This window comes from Ursus maritimus, unplaced genomic scaffold, assembly GCF_017311325.1.
Source record: "Ursus maritimus isolate PB19 unplaced genomic scaffold, ASM1731132v1 scaffold_20, whole genome shotgun sequence".
In the NCBI taxonomy this organism is placed as follows: Eukaryota; Metazoa; Chordata; class Mammalia; order Carnivora; family Ursidae; genus Ursus; species Ursus maritimus.
In genome coordinates this window covers 48,125,776-48,146,955 of record NW_024424453.1, presented here as the reverse complement: position 1 = coordinate 48,146,955, position 21,180 = coordinate 48,125,776, and the positions used below count along the sequence as shown (strand labels likewise).

General features: G+C 42.2%; 1 protein-coding gene across 4 annotated transcripts in view; it reads right to left on the bottom strand.

Annotated features, from left to right (window-relative positions):
• The window catches only part of ULK4 (unc-51 like kinase 4), a 596,079-nt gene that overhangs the window by 195,943 nt on the left and 378,956 nt on the right, over nucleotides 1–21,180 (bottom strand). For all 4 annotated transcript variants that reach the window (XM_040636925.1, XM_040636927.1, XM_040636926.1 and 1 more), the window contains one exon: nucleotides 6,214–6,380. In XM_040636925.1, the coding sequence (XP_040492859.1) occupies nucleotides 6,214–6,380 (167 nt within the window). The remainder of the gene's footprint in view (nucleotides 1–6,213; nucleotides 6,381–21,180) is intronic.

The following is a 21,180-nucleotide window of genomic DNA, read 5'->3' as shown; positions in this document are numbered from 1 at the left end:
GCGCGGCAGGTCCCTCCCCCAGAAGGCAGGCTGAAAAATCAAGAAGCCCACAACGTGGGTGCCTGGGTGGCGCAGTCATTAAGCGTCTGTCTCCGGCTTAGGGCGTGATCCCAGCATTCCGGAAAGGAGTCCCTCATCGGGCTCCTCCGCTGGGAGCCTGCTTCTTCCTTTACTTATAACCCAGCAGACACTGAGGAACTCACCAGGTTTTTCTAGTGGGCAGGGGCCCTGTACCCTGCTTACCTGTCATAAATAACCCATTTACCTGTAGCTAATTAGCCGGTCTTCAGTGTGGAGTCCCAAATTGCTATGCTAATGATGGCAGCCCTCCCCTCCCAAGAAGTGCTGATTTCCCAGCTCAGCATGAGGGACTTCAATAATATCTCTTTCCAATGATATAATTTGATTCCTCCATGGGAGGCTGCTCTGGTCCTAGCTCACTTAGCACTAAATCTCTCGCTAGATAGTCTCATTACTTAATCTTTTCAGGCCCCAGACCAGCCCAGGCCTCTTATTTATTTATCTGGGGCCCTGTTTACTTCCCTGTTGTAAATTACTTCTGGCTCCTGGCCGTCTGATCGCTGCGGTGATAGACTAATAGCTTGGAGCTACCGCATTTGCCTTGTGTGATGAGGCAAATAATATGCTTCACTTATAGGAGAGAAGTGCACCCTCCATTTATTTCAGTGGGGGAAAATATTACTCAGGGGAAAGGGCCAAATCATTTACCTAATGGCTGCTAGTGGAAGTCGGTGTAATTACTGACAGAATTATGTGAAACAAATTGCCATGTGCATAAATCTAAACTTCCAGTTTCTCAAAGGCAGAGAGAGAATTTCGGCAGCTGGCATGGGTTCTGCCTTTCTGATGGGTGGGTTTCCGAAGGGATGTTGGCAGAAAGAAGATATTGGCCCTCTGATTCGCTGGCAAGGGGATGCTCTTCCTCAGCTCCAAACGCTCTGAACATCTAAGGCTGGAGTGGGCAGTCTACAGGCTTCCAGCCTGTGCAGCCCACCACCACCTGCTGTAGTAAATAAAGTTTTATTGGAACATAGCCACACCCACTCATTTATCTGTGACCCTGTCTGTGCCACAGTGGCAGAGTTGCATAGTTGTGGCAGAGATCATATGGCCCCCAAAGCCAAAATATTTATAATATGGCTCTTTACAGAGCAAGTTTGCTGATCCTTGTTCTACCAGAAGAACCTTCAAATATTTTATACGGAGATAGAGAGATTAATCTGGATGACTCCCGTTAACTTTCCTTCAGACAAATTCAATCCCATGGCAAGGAAATTTGAAGGGAACTAGAATGGTTATCTTGCTCTGTAGGGCTTCTGAAACCATTCATTGCCTTCTCTCAACAATTGTGTGGTTTTATAGGGATCATGAGCCCATTTGACAGAAGAGAAAACTGAGAGTCCAAAAGGACAAGTGTTTTGCCCACTGTCCTTCAGTTGAGGAAATTGCAGAACCAGGATTCATACCTTCCCTGTCTGACTCCCAGTTTTGTCTCCTTTTAGCTCAACCTCACTGCTTCCCAAGATAAAGGAGAGAGGCGTCAGCAGTGGAAGAGTATGTATCTAGGCTTTCCCTCTTTCTGCAGCAGGGCTACTGGAAGGGGTCATGTGAGCAGCCAAGTCACAAGAAACACAAAAGCCAGAGGAGAAGTGAGGGGGTCTTGCTTTCTTCAGTCCACCCTTGCTGTGGGGTAGATGGTAGAGCAAACCCTAGATACTTTGTCATGCTGGGAAGTGCAACAGTTGTTTGTCAGGCAGCAGTAGAAAATGAACAAGAAGAAGGCCTGGGTGATAAAAGCTCATTTCATGGCCTGTGTTGCCTGTGCAGTGCCCACTGCTGGAGAAAGAGCCTGGTCCATATGGCCTCCTTATGGGGGAGATGGAGGCCACCAGCTGTGCTGCAGCCAGGGCTGAAAGCTAGCCTTGGCTCTTGTACCCACGGGAAGCAGTTCTCTAGGCTTTCGGGCAGCCTGGAGCCAGGCTCAGATGCCCTGAACTTGTGCAGTGGGTGTGAGAAAGGTGGTGTGTGCACAGGCCTGCAGGCATCAGCACCGTGCCTGCCGCAGCTGTAGACATCTCTGGTTGAAAACAGGACCAGAAGCACCTCTTGCCAAATAGCCTTTGGGCTCTGAACGTAGGAAGACAAGAGGGCACAGTAGAAATAATGGTAAATAACACAACCATGTGAAAGCAGCTACGATTTGTTCAATGCTTACAAAGCACCAGCCATTGTTCTAAACCCCATAATCTTCATGACCTCATTTAATCTTCATGACCATCCTGTGAAGTGAGTATAACTACTCCATTTTATTGAAGAGGAAATGAAGCTCAGAGATGGTAAAAAAAAAATTGCTCAAGCTAATGCGTAAATGGTGGAGCTGAGAACCGAATCTGCCGGACACCCCAATCATTCCACTGGGAGGTGGGAAAACCACAGACATAGAGCCAGGCTGCCACGAAGTAGCTTTCCCGTGTGGGTACATAATTTTGCTTTTTTGAGCCTCAGTATCCAATGTTTGAATGCATACAACAGCCAGGGTTGTGGAGACAATCAAAGATGATGGTATATTTTCAGCCTAAACCTATTGTCTGACTCATAGTAAGAGCTCAACAGGCCCCCTCTCCATTTTTTCCCTCTTCCTGTGCCTGATAAAACAGCAATCCAAGCTTTTCCATAACACTCTGCTGAGCTCTGCAGGGAGTGAGATACACAGACCCAGCCTCTCCCTTTAAGGCATTTTCCACCTGAGATGGACGTATATTTATTCATGTATAAATGGATATGCGTTTATGGACCATGGCAGAGGGATAGAACATCTCACCAGATATGAATGGAGCAAAAGGTGTTTGTACCACATGCATGTCAAGGGAAGTTGCATTTTAGAGGAAGACATTTTTATAATTCATTCATCTTTGCTGAGCTTCTGCTCTGGGAGATAGAAAGCAAAGAGAATTTTGCAAGTATACAGATGGGACAGGTGAGGACTGGCTGTCAACTGTCTTTTGATCAAGCCGCAGAGGCTCTTGGTTCAGTCATCTCCTCCCCTGGAACCGGCAAGGTTTGTGATATACTGATGAGTTGGCCTACAACAAAACACCCTAATCCACAGGAGAATTAACATTGTTCTCTGTTGTGCTATGTGCTGCTCCAAGTTCTCTGGCATTTTTCCTTCCAACCCTGTGAGGTGGGTATTAGTCTTACATCCATTTGACATCGAGGGAAGAAGTTTAAAGAATGTGTGGTCTCAGAGTTAGGGAGAGATGGAAACAAGACCAGAACCCATGCCTTCCCAACTCCGGACCTCATTATACACGACACATCAGGTGATGTCTTCACTCTGAGAAGGAGGGGTACTCTCTTCGTGCCCTCCACCTTTCTCATTATATCCCAGCGGTCTCCAAAGAATTTCTAGGAATTACTCCAGGGTCTGTGTATAGTTTCTTGAGGTCTGACCATTTCCAGCTTAGAAGGACTGGGCTTTTTAGGACTCTCAAGATTACCACTGACAGAAACCTGAAGCAAAATAGAATAAGGAAAAACAAACAAGCGTCAACAATGACAACACAAAGCCACAAGATAGGATTGATGTTATGGCTCACAAAGTCCTGGGCTTCGAGCCACTGGGTCTTTGTGACTCTCCAAATCTCATCTCTGCATCGCTCTACCTGGGAGGAGCATTCCCTCAGGTGTCACCCTGAGATGAAACCCCGGCAGGCTGGCACCATACCCTTACAGCTTTGGTGTCGGGACCAGTCCCTGTGGCCAGAGCCTGGGCCTATTATCAACCCGGTCTGGAACACATGCCCACCTGCTATTGCTGGAAGGAAACCGGATGGGTTCTAGGCATACAGAGCTGACAGCAAACATGCCTCAACCAAGTGGAGCTCTGACTATGATGCCAGAGGTCACAGTCACCTTACGTCCAGAACACTACACCTCTTCAAGCCAACAGCCATGTCTAGAGTGCCTTGCCATTTTTCTTCCGGGTCCTCCATAAAATAGGGAAAACACATCTGCAGCTCTTCCCAGGACTCACCCATGGGAGTTTAAAAAAAAAAAAAAGCACACTTAATAGGATTGAGGAGACATCAAGGCTGCTGGAGGAGCAGTAAACATTGCATCTATAAGGCTGGGGAAATCACGGGAAGGAGGGATGCAAACTTGGGACGCCGATGCCTCTTGTTTCCAGAGCTAAGAGGCAGCATCCTTGAAGCTTGACAGGACTTTACGAGAATAGAGGAGACTTGATGGAAGTCTAGATCGCTCCTTTGCCTCCCTCTCCAGCTTTCATTCCTGTCATGTTCTTGCTCACTTCTTTTAATCCTGTCATTTCAAAACTGTCTTTTGCAGTTCAGAAATTCACCAGCTTTTATTTTTTTCTGGATCTTTATGCCTTCTTATTCATACCTACAAGGATCTTCTCACATCCTATTGTTTAATTAAATGTCACTCTTTAAAACTCAGCCCTCATCTCTCCTCCAAGAAGTCCTCCCTGATAATGAAACATGAGAGACTATGGACTATGAGAAACAAACTGAGGACTACAGAGGGGAGGGGGGTGGGGGAATGGGATAGACCGGTGATGGGTAGTAAGGAGGGCACATATTGCATGGTGCACTGGGTGTTATACACAACTAATGAATCATCGAGCCTTACATCAAAAACCGGGGATGTACTGTATGGTGACTAACATAATAAAAAATCATTATAAAAAAAAAATTTTTAAAAAACAGAATTAGAAAATATTTTGTATTAAGGAGTTTTCTTTTAAACATCCTTGAATATCTCTCTAAATCACTTGTAATAAAAGGATTTCTATTGTTCTGGAATTCTTTAGCTTCTGATCCTTTTTATCTACAATCTACAAAACATAATCTTTTACAGATTGATATCATCAAAGCATCTTACTTATCGATGGAGCCTTGAAGAATTATCTAAAACCACTGTCAAAACTGAAATAAGAAACAACGTTCTCTGAAAAAAAAAACACTAGAAAAGAGAGGGAAAGGAAAGAGAAATCCATAACTCAGATTGCATAATTACTTAACAGTACTCTGTTAGCTTGCAATTCTTAGAGATGAGCAAGTAAAAACAATCAGGCAGTTTGAAGGCCACTTCCATCTACTGGCTTTACAAGTTTGGGTTAAACACTAACTATCATGTTTACTAAGGGGATCTTGGAATTATTTATTAAACCACACTCACTAGACAAGCTAAACACTTGACCAGCTCAAGTGGGGATAAAAGATACCATTTATCAGAATGATGAATAACAGAGACTAAACCAGAGTCTAGGGAATCATTCTTGGCTCTGCTACTCTGACCCTGGCAAGGTATCAGACAGTTTGGTTTCAACTTCAGCTTCTCTGAGCCAGGATGCTACCGCTTAATGTATGTATCTCTTGCAATTTTACCAGGATTTTAAATATAGCAATGAATTCATATTAGCTGTGTGCTTTCACATAATCTAAGTATCAACAGACTCAGCTGGCTAAATGAAATAGGCATGTGGGGGTACCTAACACCTAACACAGAAAGTACTCAATAAACCCGCACCCCCTTCCTTCCTTACAGCATGACGCGAAGTAAATCCAGGTTACAGTTTGGGATGAATTGACTTTTCCATAGCCATTCAACACGCTTCTGTTCCTCAAAAACTGTCTTGCAATTTTATGTTATTGGTCATTTAAGAGAAAGTGAGAAAATTTGTGTGTTGTACATATACGTATGTGTGTGTTCCTATTTATATACAAACGTGTGTGTGTGTGTGTGTGTGCGCGCGCACGTGTGTGTGTTTGCCTAAAATCTCAATCCATTGTCCACAGCAAGCTCATTTGTCCTGTTGAAGGTAGGCTGGAGCGCCATCTCCAGACAGGAAAGATGGCACATTGCTGGGCGGGCCTTCAGGTGCCTATAAGGCAAACGATCTCCTCCTCCATCAGACTTCCCCAACTAGCTCTCGGCAAGCGTTTCCTTAGGCCTCTCCTGCTTTCCTTTCAGATTGTGTGATCACATTATGTGTCCTTGACATTGGTCATCCCAAGATGGCTTATCTCATAGTCTCTCTCTATAGAATCATATGTTCTTTTTCAAAAATTAAGACTCATTAGAGGAAGACCAGAAAGGAGAGAACGAAAGAGAAGGGTGACGTGGTGTTGGGTTGTTCAAGACCCAGGAGGAGAGGCCCTGTACCTGCAGAGCGAGCCGAACGACACTGGACGTGTAGGTCAGCATGCCGTGCAGAATATCGAGCAGGGAGAAGAGCAGCGCAGCCGCTGTCTCGTTGTTGTTCTTATTGTCCACATCCAAGCACAGTGTGGCGGTTTCAGTGAACAGGTCACAGACATGGCGGACCAGTCCTGCGGGTAAAAAGGAGAAGGGTACAACATGTCTTGTAAATTACAAAATAACGTGTCACATAAACCCAACAGAGCAGGCATGTGTATTCTATGTTGCATAAACTCAAAGCAGTCCTTCAACTGTACTCGTACCAGATACCCTCAGGCATGTTTTTAAAAATGCAGGTTTCTAGGCCTCACTCCTGGAGTCTGCTCAGGACCCTGGGACTTGTTACATAAGCTCCCAGGTGACTTGATGCAAAGGTTCCCCAAATTACACTTAGAGAAACGCGATCCTACGTGAATAGGCTCACAAGAACAGAGGGCTCCCTGACACTGGAAGAAAACCTGTTACATATGAACATACTGTCCCCAGGTTCTCTGAAGTTCAGTTCTTCACAATGGACCCAGGGGACCCAAGGATCTAGAAGTAATCGGGTCATTCCAAGAGGATAAAACAATGAAGCATTTTTTTTTCCACATGCATTCCAAAAAAAAAAAAAATTGAAATGTAAGATCAACTATGATTTTAACAAATCTGATATTTAGAAATTTCCAGGTTCTATCATTTTGTCTCTGCAAACCTCATATTAAATTAACAGTGCAGTTGGTTTTCAACTTTGAATTTGATGTAGTCTGTCACAAAAAACACATTTTCACAAGTAGGGGCATTATTATTTATAATTAAGTTGGCATTTTTATGATACTATTATGTAGCATTACTCTTTGAATTCACAAAAATGATTCAGATGTAAACGTGGTGAAAATACAACACACAGTGTTACAAACCTAAAATGGTGAAGGACCTTTGGCATCAGTGATCGTCTGAATGCTCTAGAAAAACTGAATCTTTAGAAATAAATATTTTACACAGCAGAGGGTGGGAGTAAGCATGGTAAGGAGCTGTATAGTAAGCTGGACTTTATTGGTGTTGCAATCAGTCCATTTGTCCCTAGTTTTCAGATGATCAACTAGATGGAAACTCTGCCAGGCACAGCCAGCCAAGTTTTAGTACCTCTTCCAAACGATGCCATCGTCCCTTCCAGTAAAGCAATTTAGTTCTCCTAGACAAGTGCAGAGTAATTCTTAGGCTTCAAAAGTAATTAATTTTGTCACTAAAGGCAGAGAGAAACCAAAACTATAGAGGTCTCCAAGTTGTACACCTTGTGGCAAAGAGTGGTACAAGTCACAAAGCCGAAGATACACACACTTGAAGAGGAGGTAAACTGTTGGCAAAATTGATCTATGACAAGGTCTGATTGCACATATCCTCAACGACACACAGTATAGAAGAGCAATTACTATGACATGTACATGACACCAGAAGGCATTCTCGTCTGAGTCGGGCAGCATCACTCATTCGCATGCCATGAATCAGCACTTCGGCATTCAGGAGCTGCAGACAGGGCAGAAGGACTTCAAAACACAGTGTTTGGTAAATACATGCTGCAAGAGGTTTTCCTTTGGGGGTTTAGGATTACTTTGTGACACATCACACCGAGGGTCAAAGTGCAGAAGGGTGAGAACTATGCGAACAGAAGAGAAGGACGTGGCTCTTCAGAGGGGGAGGTGGACCCCCGGATACCCCTCGACACGCAGCTTGACTCAGACTAAACAGCTGGCGAGCAACAGTGAGCGATCTTCCCAATCTTCATGCAGTCTTCAAGGAATGGAATGGGATCCCCGCTGGGACGGAAAGTCTTTCCAGCCCGCTATGTGAAAAAGCAGGCAACAAAGGCCAAGCTCTGACTTGACACACTGAAGTCACCAGCTGTCAGGAAAGGTGCTCATAGGAGATTAGAAATGATGCATGACACAAAATATTTCTCCACAGCAGTGATAACGCCAGCAAGCTCATTAGTATGATGTCAAGTGGCCTATTCTCGGCCATATATTCTGTGCTCTTCATGGCTAGAACTTTCACTTCAGGGTCAAAATACACGTTTTTCTCATTTAAACTTTTCATTATGAAAACAAAGAAAGTCACAAGACAGTTCTGTAAAAGGAACCCCCACCACTTTCTTCAATAATTATCAACACTTTCGCCCATCTTTGTTTAATCTATCCCCTTTTTTTTTTTTTAGGATTTTAAAGTAAATAACAGACATCATCTTATTTCTCCTGTAAATATTTCTGTATAGTCTAACAGATAAAGGTTGTTTTTTTAAAAACATTATTACTACTTAATAAAACGAAACTTATTTAATATAGGCAATACGCAGCCTATGTTCAAAACTCAACTGTTTCAAAACTGTCTTTTTAAGGATTAGTTTGTTGAAATCAGGATACAAACCAGGTCCACACATTCCATTTGGTTGCAGACCTTACATCTCCTTTAATGTCTAACAGTCTTTCTTCCCCAGCAATTTTCATGCCATTTATTTTTGGAGAAGTTAGAACTTTGTTTTCCTGTAGATTTTCTTGTGGTGTTTTTCCTGTATCCCTGTATTTCCTGAAAAATGGTAGTTGTAGTGACTAGAGACTCCATTTAATTCCGGTTCAATTATTTTGGCAATAATACTTGGGACTGGGTCTCTACATGTCCTGTTGCATCATATCTGGAAGGATACACTGTCTAGCTGTTCTACACTTAACAATGTTAAAATTGATCAGGTTCAGGGATTGTCAGCCCAACCATTCATTATAAAATTCAACATCAAATGTTACCTACTAAGGACCACCATCTAGTCCCACATTTCATTAGATAAGGGCAATATAGTAAGTTTCAAATTCTATCATTCCTTCTGCATTTTTTCAGCTGGTTTTTTTCTATAAAGAATCTTCTTGGGGTGCCTCGGTGGCTCAGTGGTTAAGCATCTGCCTTTGGTTCAGGTCATGATCCTGGGGTACTAGGATGAGCCCCCACATAGGGCTCCCTGCTCAGTGGGGAGCCTGCTTCTCCTTCTCCCTCTGTCCCTCCCCTGCTCCTGCACTCTCACTCACTGTCTCTGAAAGAAGGAAGGAAGGAAGGAAGGAAGGAAGGAAGGAAGGAAGGAAGGGGAAGAAAGAAAGAAAGAAAAAGAGAGAGAGGGGGAGGAGTCTTCTTTTATCAACTATTTGGTTATCATAAAATATGGTTTGTAAAGGAAAGGCAGGATATGTGTTTGATAAATGTTTCTTTGTTGTCATTTACTGGTTTTCGGAACAATGATTTTGGAGTATTAGTGATTACCAAATGTGACTAATGGAGGAGAGGGTGGGGAAGATAAAAGTTACCAAAAGTTACTAATGAGTTCATTTTGTGGCATCATTGTGAATACAGTGGATTTTTATAGAATACATTTTATGAATTTCAATGGATTCAATCCTTTTTTTTTTTTTTAAGTGTCCAACTTGTTTCCATCTTTGGCTACTGACAGCCCCTTAAAAGTGTCCTAGCCACTGCTATTATATGTCTCAAGTTCATCTTCAGAATTCCTGCATCAAACATATTAAATAAAATGAATTTAAATGCTTTATGAAGGGTTTAAAAAAATTTTAAAAAAAATTCCTGTCTCAGACAGGGCATTAACTACTTCTCCAAGAAGCCCTGGTGTCTTTTAAGAAGAGATCATATTTGGAAACCATGGTCTGAGCACTAAGGATGCTCATGCTGCTGGTCATTGATTCAGTGGATAGAGATAACAAGTACACATCAACAGAGAAGAATAATGACTTTATGCCAACACTTCCAGTTTCAGGGTCCAGAAATGGACCACATATATATGGTCACATAAATTGCAACAAGTGAATTCTTTACCAAAAAAAAAAAAAATTCTTTTCAACAAAAGGGGGTGGAAAAACTGAGTATCCATATGGGGAAAAGGATCCTTGCCACGACATCATATGATATGCAAAACTAGTTTCACATGAATCACAGATCTGCACATAAAAACTAAAACTGTAAAGGTTCTAGAATAAGATATAAGAGAAGATCTTTGTAACTAGGAGGCAGGCACGATTTCTAAGGTCCCAAAATTTGGATCATTTAAAAATTGGTAAATTAAACATCACAAAATTAAATATTTACAACATCTATACCTAATAAAGAACTTATATGCAGAATACACAAACAGTTCCTACAACTCAATAATAAAAAGGCAATCAATTTTAAAGATGGGTAAAAAATTTAAACAGTCCGTTCCCAAAAGATATATGTCAATAAGCACATGAAAAATGTTCAATATCATTAGTCATGAGCAAAATGCAAATTAAAACCACAATGAGATACTACCACACACAAACAGGAATAATTATAATGAAAAAAGCTGACATCACCAAATGTTGGTAAGGATGTGGAGTTACCAGTACTCATATACACTGCTGATGGGAAATAGTTGCAGTTTTTATAAATTTAAATATATAGTTAGTATATTGCCTAGCAATTCAACTCCTAGGTATTTACCCAAGTAAATGAAAACCTATATCCACAGAAAGACTCATTAGACCTTTATTCAAAATAGCCCTAAGCTAGAGACAGCCCAGGTGTCCATCAAGAGGAGAATGGGCGAATACATTAAGATATATTCATACAATGGAATACTAGTCAGCAATAAAAAGAAATGAGCCACTGAATCCCACAAGGACAGGGGTGGATCTCAAAAAGGATGCTGAGAGATAGACCCCAGAAACAGGTGTATAAACTCAGTGGTATGAATAAGATTCTGAAAAAAATGTCTATGTTGATTGAGATCAGAACAGGAGTTGCCTCTAGGGAAGGGACAGGATGGAACATTCTAGAGTGATGGAAATCTTCCATACTTTAACAGTTGTACTGGGATGATAACAGCATTTACTGAGCACTGCTCTGTGTCCAAGCCTTTACTTGGCTTTTTACATTTAATACCTCACCTGAATTCTGTAACAGCTCTGTGAGGCAGATGCTGATATCTCCATTTTATATAAACAAAAAAAAGGCTCAAGTAACAAGTACTCAAGTAACAAGTTCAAGGTCACAGAGTTAAGTACAAGTCACAGAAGTGATTTGAACCCATGTATAACTCCAAAGTCCTTGATGTACTTTTGTCAATATCGTAGAGCCTCTTGGACCAACCAGTGGGGAACTGAGAGCAGAAGACCAATGAGTAGGCCACTGAGGTCCTGCCATAACCATGTGGTGGTGGGGAGCAAGGACGAAGGCAGACACATCACTAAAGAAATGTGATCTGTAACTTGGTGGCAACAGTGGAATGGGGCCAAAAAGGGTCAATAAGGAATAGGAGAATTATATCAGCACTAGAAGAACTGGGGAGTGAGTTTTCTAGGCACTGTAAGATAGCTTTTAAGACATGAGCTTGACATGTCTAAAGGCAGTTGGAGATTAAAACCTAGAAACTGGGTGGCAGTCTAGACCAGAAAAACAGAAACTGCAGATGACCAGAGAGAGCAGAAGGGTTCCCAAAGGACAGTCAAGACAGACAAGCAAGACAAGCAGCACTGAGCAAATCGCAGACAACAGGGGCAGGCTTTACAGAGGAAAGGAAGGAAAAGTGCTATTAGAGAAATAATCATGGTAACATACTCACATCGTAGGTAAAAAGGAATGACTGGAATTTAAAAGAGAAAGGTGTCAAGGAAGGCTGGTTCATTGCCACAGTTCATAAGCCTGAGGAAAGTTCACTGACTGGGTCATTTCCAGGCAAGTGATGCCAGTTGTTGGTAATCCTGTGGCCTGAAGTCAAACTTCAAGTTACCCGATCTTTCTTGGTGCACTTTCCCCATAAACCCTGTAGGTTTTGACATGTTTGCTTCCACGCAGATTCCAGAATTTCCCCATAGAGAGAGTTAGGAAGTACTGTTTCTTGGAAAGAAGGGCTTGAACCTGCATTTCCATAAGGCTGACCATATCCACTATGGAGCAAAGAGAGGGACTGCTGTCTGTCCCCTCATCTTACCCCAGGGGACTCAAGGATTAGATTGCTAATATTGGCAAAGCTCTGTGAATAAGCTAAAACACAAGGCATTTTACTAAAGTGGAGGAATATATCTAAGAAGGAGGCAAAGGGAAGGAAAAGACGTTAACATTCCCCTACTTTTGTTCTTTTATTCTTCTCCACAGATAAGCGCTGATCAAGAGAAAGATACTCTTACCTCCAAAGAAAGAGAGTCAAGTTCAGGGACATTGCCAGGGCTGTGTTCTCCAGAGTGAAAATTCTCTAAGGGATTCACCTGTCCCCGGGCATGGGTGTATGGCTCTTTCCACTCTCCTCTTCCACTAAGGTTGGTGGTATACAGCATAGCCAGAGGCCTGCACCCCCGGGAAAAGCCTGGCCGTTCCTTTCATGGTTTTTGTTTGTTTCTTTTTCTCTCTCCCCTCTCTCATCCAGACCCAGTCTGAGATTTAGTAGCTACCTGTGGCTTAGGTAGCTCTGCTCCAGGCCCCTGGGCAAATGCACAGCCCCTTGCTGTGTCGCCTGCCTATCTCCATTGGTATAAGCTGGTACGCACCTGTGTGAAGGGAAAAGGGAGGCTCTCCTGCCTGAGTGTTAAGATGCAAGACTGATGGTTCAACACTGAGGCAAATACACAGGGAGAGCCACAACTAACTTTGTTTCCAGTCTGGCAGGTGGACCTACTATAGGAAGTAAGGCTAAAAGCAGCCTTCTATGGAGACCAGCATAATAAAGGTTTCTGTGCCTTGCTTGCCCATCGGCTCCCTCCGAGATGCTGTACAGAGGCATCTGAAATGGGGCTCTAGCGTTTTCCAGTCCCTGGTCAAACGCCATTGTAAGAACTTCTTAATACATCCTAACACCTCGAAGAGAAATCAAAATTCATTAAGCCACAGAACCCAAGAATTACTTTGCATTAATTACAACCAACTCATCAAAAAAAAAATCCAAGAATTATTTTGTATTAATTATAAGCAAATCTCTAAAGGAGTCATCCCCATGAGTTGTTTTCAAGTGTTTAATGTTCTGGGAATATTAATGTGCATGCGCTATTCCCAGCTCCGGTCACCGTGTCCTGATTATATTATTACTTTTTCAAAATCTGTTGGACTAGAGAGATAATATGAGAGTATACTTTGAAACGCCAAGCTTTTGAAAGCAATTTACATTTCTATCATTAGTGATGTGAATACAACATTCTAAATCCAAACGCGACCTCCCCAAATTGAGGCTTCCTTATAAATAATTTGATATCTGCATCATACAAACACGTGGCCATTTTCCCTAGGGTTCAGGAAAGTCACCCTGAACAGATAATCTGGAAGAGAAGTATAAAGGCATCTGTGAGATGTGATGTGCGAAAATCGTTCTTTCCCAAACTCATCAGTGCTATACCACCAAACGCAGAATCACAAGTCAGCGGAGTTTAAAGTCTGCTTTTAAACAGAAAACCAGGGAGGGTGAAAGTGGCCACGCCCATCCTGGACACACTGGCAGGGCCCGTGGAGGCGTGTCTGACCTGCAGGGTCCTGAGCCAGTGCCTCCCAGCACACAAGACCTGTTCTGGCGGAAGGTTAATGAGCAGCCTCCCGCACACAGACATGACCCCGAATGAAAATATGTCCCACTTCTCAAGCTCAAAACTTATGAACCATCTTAGTGCCGGTTTTTTGCCTCTGTTTTTCCAGCCCCTTCTTAGGAGACTCTGGGTGTCTACACCGTGCCCTGGCCCCCATTCTCCCTGTGCAATTGTGGCCCCAATTTTGCACGCCCTCTGCCTTGGAGCTTTGGCTTCCAGGCTACATCTCAAGCCTTGCTCTCACACCCTGCCCAAACACCAGGGCCCATGGGAGTCTGGTGTTCCCTGGTTAGGAGAGGGACACTGACCAAGTTTCCCTTGATGCATAGGACTCACCAATTCCCAACGCGGTATTCTGCTGAAAGGCAGCAAGCCATCAAACCTGAAAACTGGAAGTACTTCATGGTCAGAGGCTGGGCACTTCTCAAATATGACAGAGGCTAATGTTTTTAATAAAAAATCCCCCCCAAACCTGAAGGGACTCGCTATATGAGAGTATCTTAAAAACAACCTTGCCCCAGGTCCCCTGAACCCACAGCGGTCCCTGGACCCGCATGATTAGTAGAGAATCCATCTAACTCCAAAGACAGAGGAGAACACTGTATTGAATTATTACAAGTATATGATTTCTTCTGGTCACCTGCCCCAGGAGATTGCAATGCCCTTTTCTGATTGAAGCAGGACGCTGCATTTTAGCAACATGGAAACCTAGTTCTATGCCCCCCCTCTCCATGCATACTTGAGAGGTAAAAACATTGGATAGAATAAGCTCAATTACAATATTGCTGAAAAGAGAAGTTTAACACTTGAGGGATTTATGCACTGAAAGATATACTCCTTTTGATTACTCAGATAGCTAAAGTAGCTTAGAATTGATTTATACAAATAGATCTGGAGCCCATTTTTGAAAAGGAGAACATAAAAAGTAGAAGTGGGTGCTAATTTCATATCCCAAACTTAAGATACAATGTTGTTTATGACTAATCCAAGAAAGTACATTTTATTAACTCAAAGGTACATCAAGTTTCCAATTTCCACCAGGAAATGAAGGAGTAACAGAATGACTGGTTATATGTATGCAATGCCCAGGAAAGTGCTAGAAGAGTGGGGTGGAGGAACAGGGAAGGAAATCTTCTCAGGAGGAGTGTATGGTGACTAACATAATAAAAAAAAATTAAAAATAAATTTTAAAAAAAAGGAGGGAGTGTGACCCCTCTCGGCAGCAACACACCCCATGGTCTGCCTAGAAAGCACGAAAGCTTCATCCAATTGAATTCTGACTTCAATGCAGCACTTGCTGAAGTATGAAGGGGCTTTTACGAGCTGGGCCCTGAGCTAGAGCACAGCCTCTCGAGTTCCACATACCACATCTTCCCTCCCTTCCTTTCTCCTTCCCTGTGATCTATCTCTGAGATGGTAGGTAAACATTCCGGAGAGAACATGCATCATTCATTCAATCCCTGGTTCATTTGCAATATGCTGAGCATTTGTAATGTAAATTTTATAGTGCTCAACAAGGAAGGAACTAGAAAAAAACTCAAGAAACGGTCCCTTCCCTTCAGGGCCCATAAAAAGATATCCACGTGTGAAACAGATCATGGAATAAAATGCCAGCTTTGTGCTATCAGGCTGAAGGGGTGACGATCCAATTCACACTTGCCCTTTTTTTCTTATACTCTGTAAAAATTAAACTAATACATGTATTTGTATGTAAAAAGTATGACACAGACAATATAAAGATCCCTGACATCCTATTTCCTTGAAACTCACCATGCATAAGCGTTTGCTGTAGAGGGCATATGAAACACATGCGAATACACGCATACATAGACGTATGGAATATAGCCTATAGCTTGCTATTTTTCACTGAAGGATGTATCAGAGACTTCGCTATCTTACCCCATTCCATAGATACAGTGCTAATCTTTAAAGTAACTGCATGGTGTCCCTTTATCAGATGAAATTCCATGATACAGCTAGCAATCCCAGGAAGGAAGGGTGAAGTTCAGATGCCACCTGGTTACCGCGTAGCATTCACTCTACACACAGTGACTGACCCCAGCCACAGCCAGCTGTTTCCTTCCCCTGGAGTTCCAGAAACTGGGCAGCAGAGGCGAGAGTTCCCCTCTAAGGAATACATTTCAATATTTGAAACAGGGAGTGGCAGGGGTGATGCCTCATCTCAAGGACCAAGGAGCAAGAACACTAGACTGTATGGAGGGTGGAAAGGAAAATGACGGGGAAGGAAGAGAAACTTGGGGGGTAGGGGCTCCGAGTATCATATTTGGGCCTCTGGTTCTAGCTGCTTTTGGGGCCCAAGAATGATTCTTAGCTTGAGTTCCACGAGACATGCTCTCATTGGTAAGACATTTTCTTTTTTTTTCATGTGGCTAATCTGAATTTCTGATATGTGTATGTAAGAGTCCTAACCAGCTCAAGCGGACTGGGAGTTCTAATTGTTTTTTAAAAACCTTCCTTTAGTGGGACAGAGTATCAGTCTCCCAGGTGTCAAATTCAAGTTAGTTATCTTCAAAAGCATCTTGCTTTCTCCACTCCATGCATTACCCACCCTCCTCACCTTCCTTTTCAATCTGTATTTATTTTTTAACTTTTATTTTTTTCAGAGTCAAAGTCTTCCTGTGGTCCAGGTCAACCTTCTTCTCCCCAGAGGCAACTAGCTGCACTTCTTTTACCTAATTATCATTCCCTCCATTTCTCTAAACAATACACACTTGCGTTTTTTGAGTTGCAGGCATTATCTGTTGACTTCCTCCTATGCAGGAAGGAAGATGCAGCTCTTTCCCCATGCCCTACCACACACCCACACAGCTCCCACTCCTCATTCCCCCCACTATATGTATCTCTTACTTTCAATCAGATTGACAGCGATTACATTGTTATGACTGCATAAACACTATTCCCAATTCAGTCACATGGAACACTATGATTATTTTTTCTTTCCTGGGCAACTTCATGTTTTCTCTAGAGTTAATAACTTTGAAGACTCGACTCTCATTTTAATGGTGCTTTAGAAGTGTGGTAGGATGAATAATGCCCCCTCCCCCAAAGATACCCATATTCTAATTCCTGGAAACTGTGAGTGTCACCTTATATGGAAAAGGGAACTTTGCAAATGTGATCCTTAATGGTAAGGATCTTGAGATAGATTATCCTGGATGATCCAAATGGGTCCAATGTGATCACAAGTATTCCTATAGGAGGGAAGCAGGAGGTCAGAGTGAACAGGAGACGTGAAGACGGAAGTATGAGGTTGCAGTGACACAAGGGTTGAGAAACAAGGAAAACAGGCAGCAGCTAGAAGCTTGTTAGCTTGGGTTTTCAAGGCAAGGAAACAGAAGCCTCCTGAAGGAATGAAGACGCCAACATCTTGACTTTAGACTCTTGACCTCCAAAACTGTAAAAGAATACCTTTTTGTGTTGTTTTAAGCCACTAAACTTGTGGCTTTGTTACAACAGCAATAAGAAGCCAATACAAGGAGGGAACAAAAGTAATGCCCTTTGTTGAGTCTGCCATCTTGACCCAGAAGTCCTCAGCCACTTCCTAATGATGAGATGCACTTCTGAGTCTTCGTCAGCTGATGGACCAAAATCTTAGAGAACCCGAGGTGGATGATATCAGAGACACTATATTCACTACATTGTTTTGTAGGAAAAATTTATGAACTGGCTCATTTTTGGTCCACCAAAAACAGGGAGGGAAAGTATATCACTCAAATTATAGGACAAGAAACTCCTTTGACTGAGAGTCACACATCCTGGTGTCAGCACTATCGGAACCTAACAGAGTGACTGTGGTCAACTCATTCCATTTTCCTAAGCCCTAATTTCCTTGTTAGAAAATAAAGAAGGAGCACTCTGTGATATTGGAGGTTTCTCTTAGCTCTAATATTTTCTAAGTCAGAATGTGGAAAATGAATATTAAATAGTACTCATTTACTTTAAACCTATTAAAACTCCACAGGGAAAATTATTTCCATACACTATCAATAAAGAGATAGGATAATAAACGGTATCATTATTTATAAATCAATACTCCAAAGCTAAAAACGAGAGATTAGCATAAACTGTACAGAGAAAGAAGGAGGACAGTAAATACCTATAGGGCTCTTAGCATGTGCAAAGTACTATTCTAAGTGCTTTAACAGATATGTAACCAAAAATCCCCTTGACTCCGTTTTACAGAGGATGAAACTGAAGTTCCGAAAGGCTGAGTAACTTTCCCACAGCCATCTGGCTCCAGTCTATGCCATTACTCACTCTGCAGGACGGCATTTTTGTAACTGAAATGACTGAAAAGGGAAAAGGAGGAAAAGAAGGACTATCTGTGAAGTTTATGGTGTGAGTACAAAACAAAATACAGGGGCGCCTGAGAGGCACAGTCGGTTGAACCTCCGACTCTTGGTTTCTGCTCAGGTTGTGATCTAAGGTCTGGAAATCAAGGCCCACATCAGCTCCTCCGAGCTCAGCAGGGAGTCCTCTTAAGACTCTCTCTCCTTCTCCCTCTGCCCCTCCCCCCTGCAGGCAGGTATGTGTGCTCGCTCTCTTTCTCTCTCTCAATAAATAAATAATCTTTAAAAAAATACAAAAAACAACAGGTTTTAGAAAAATGTAATTAGGAACAGATAAGGGTAAGAAAAGTGAGGGGGAGGGCACCACATACCAAGCTGAATCTCTCTCACCACTAGAGAAATATAAAGGGCTAAAAAATAAGTCAACAGAAAGAAGGGACAGAAAATTGCCACACTGTGCCTTGAAAATAAATCTGCTTCGTTAAAATCTTCTTTTGCAAAAGTTATGTTAGCATTTGTACACAGCAGGTCAGTTATCCCATGACAATCTTCTACTTCAGTGACGTCTTCCTGCATTAGTTAATTAACAGGTGCCACTCACAGAGCGAGCCCACCGAGCTGCTGCTGCAGGAGACGTGGAGCAATGTTAGATATTCAACACCCGTGCTGTCAAGTAAATGACAACAATCAGCAGGGACTGCATTTCATTTTCAGTTTTCTGCTGGAGAAAATAAATATTACTTAGGAAGAATTTGAAATGCACCTTCTACATGTCAAATTCCTGAAAAAAAAAACTTGAAGTCACATTGGAAATCAATTCAAGCCATAAAGGAACTTGTAAATGCTCACTTAAATATGAGTGCAAAAAATGAAGCTTTCAGATATAACCACAGAGGAAAATAAATGAAGAAACGTGGTTTAAAAAAGCTGAAGAGCATTGGGGGGAAAAAAAACACCCAGAAGAGCATAATACTCATTCGTTACCTCCTTACACTTGACTTCCTGATGGCTCTTGTCACATCTGATCTTTTGGAAATGCGGCTGCCTTTTCTTGACTTAGGGGACATCCCGCTCTTCTGAGTTTCCTCCCTGCCCATTCCTTCTCCGTTTCCTGGAGCACTTTTCTCCAAAACCCCACAATCAAGTGTACTTATCTGATGAATGTCTGTGTTGCCTACTAGACCATAAATTCTACAAGAGCAGAAAACACATCTGTTTGGGTTATTCCTATCTTATCTAAGCCTAGCACAGACCCTGCCTCATAGCAGTTTCTCAAGAAACATGTGTTGAGTAACTAACGTTACATGACCAAAGAAGGGCTCATTCTAGAAATTCACAGCTGATTAATCATTAGAAAACCCCTACTGGAAATTATACTTACCAGTGTGTGGAAGTAAAAAAAAGATCACCCAGAGGAGAACAAGCAGATGCTATTCAGAGTTTGCTATAGCAAGGGGGTCAGCCACTACCCCTTGCACTTGGCAGAGACTCAAAGGCAGGCAAGGGAGTGGGAAAGCTTTAGAGTAAAAAGATAGGAAGGCTTCAGGTGTGCACTGGTGCAGGTTATTGGTATGGGAAAGCTGGAAGCAGGTTAACCGGAAGTAGGGCACGTCGTGTTATTGGGTTTAGGGAGCAGATTTGGTTTTCTGTAGTTGACCTTGAGTCGGAAATAGGGGCAAAACTTAAGGAAGCTGACAGTTACTGACCAAGTCCCAACTAAGTCTCGACCAATCTGTGCCTACTGCTACAGAGGTGGTGGTTTGACATCCTGGAGTGGTTGCCGCTGAGGCTGTAGCTTGGCTTCCTGGGCTAAGAGCTGCAGAGGGCGGGACTCAGAGTTCTATTTTCATATATGAACTGGCCATTGGCCATTTACATATAGCCTCTCAATAGTGGAGGCACACCCATTAAGGTCAGGAACTGGAAAAGGATGCCCACTCCTAATTTTCATTCAAAATTCTGTTGGATAATCTAGCCAAGGCAATGATAATAATATGCAACTACTCTGATCGTTAATGGGCTTCTCTAAAAGCCTACTTAGGGAGGGAATCAATGAGATTTGAAATCATTAAAAAACATGAAGCAGAACCATATGTATTGACATAGACATATGTCTATCACATCAAATACCGAAAACCAAGTTTAAAAATAATATAGAATAACAGCATGTAGAGAAGGCATTTAAGAGGCATTTGTTGAACACGTCCCATCTTTCAAGCACTGTGCTCTTTTACACACAGTATCTTTTTTTTTTTATAATGATTTTTTATTATATTATGTTAGTCATCATACAGTACATCCCCGGTTTTCGATGTAAGGCTCGATGATTCATTAGTTGTGTATAACACCCAGTGCACCATGCAATATGTGCCCTCCTTACTACCCATCACCGGCCTATTCCATTCCCCCACCCCCCTCCCCTCTGTAGTCCTCAGTTTGTTTCTCATAGTCCATAGTCTCTCATGTTTCATTCCCCCTTCTGATTACCCCCTCTTTCTTTATCCCTTTCTCTAAATCTGGGAAGAGATCTGGATTTCTAAGTTCATAAAGCGAATAGGTAAACCACACCCAAAATTTTAATCCAAAATAATCCTTTCCAAGATGCATTATAACCAAATTATCTAAATCAAAGACAAAGAATTTTAAAAGCAGCAAGAGAAAAATAATTCCTCACATATAAAGGAACCCCTATGAGTCAATGAGCAGATTTCTCAGCAGAAACCTTGCAGGCCAGAAAAGAGTGGGATGATACATTCAAAGTGCTGAAAGAAAACTGCCTCTCAGAAATGAAGGACAAATAAAGACATTTCCAAGCAAACAAAACCTGATAATTCATCAGTTGAACTATGAAAGGTATGTAAGGTTACTGTTGTCATCTAAGGAATACAGGAGGCAAGGGATGTTGCTAAAACCCTACAATGCAGAGGACAACCTCCACAATAAAAACTTACCCAATACTAAATGTCAATAATGCTGAGGTTGAGAAACCCTTTCCTCGTGGAAATCTCTGTCCTCCTCTATCTCACTGAGAGTAGTCAATGACTATCATATGTTAATTAGGA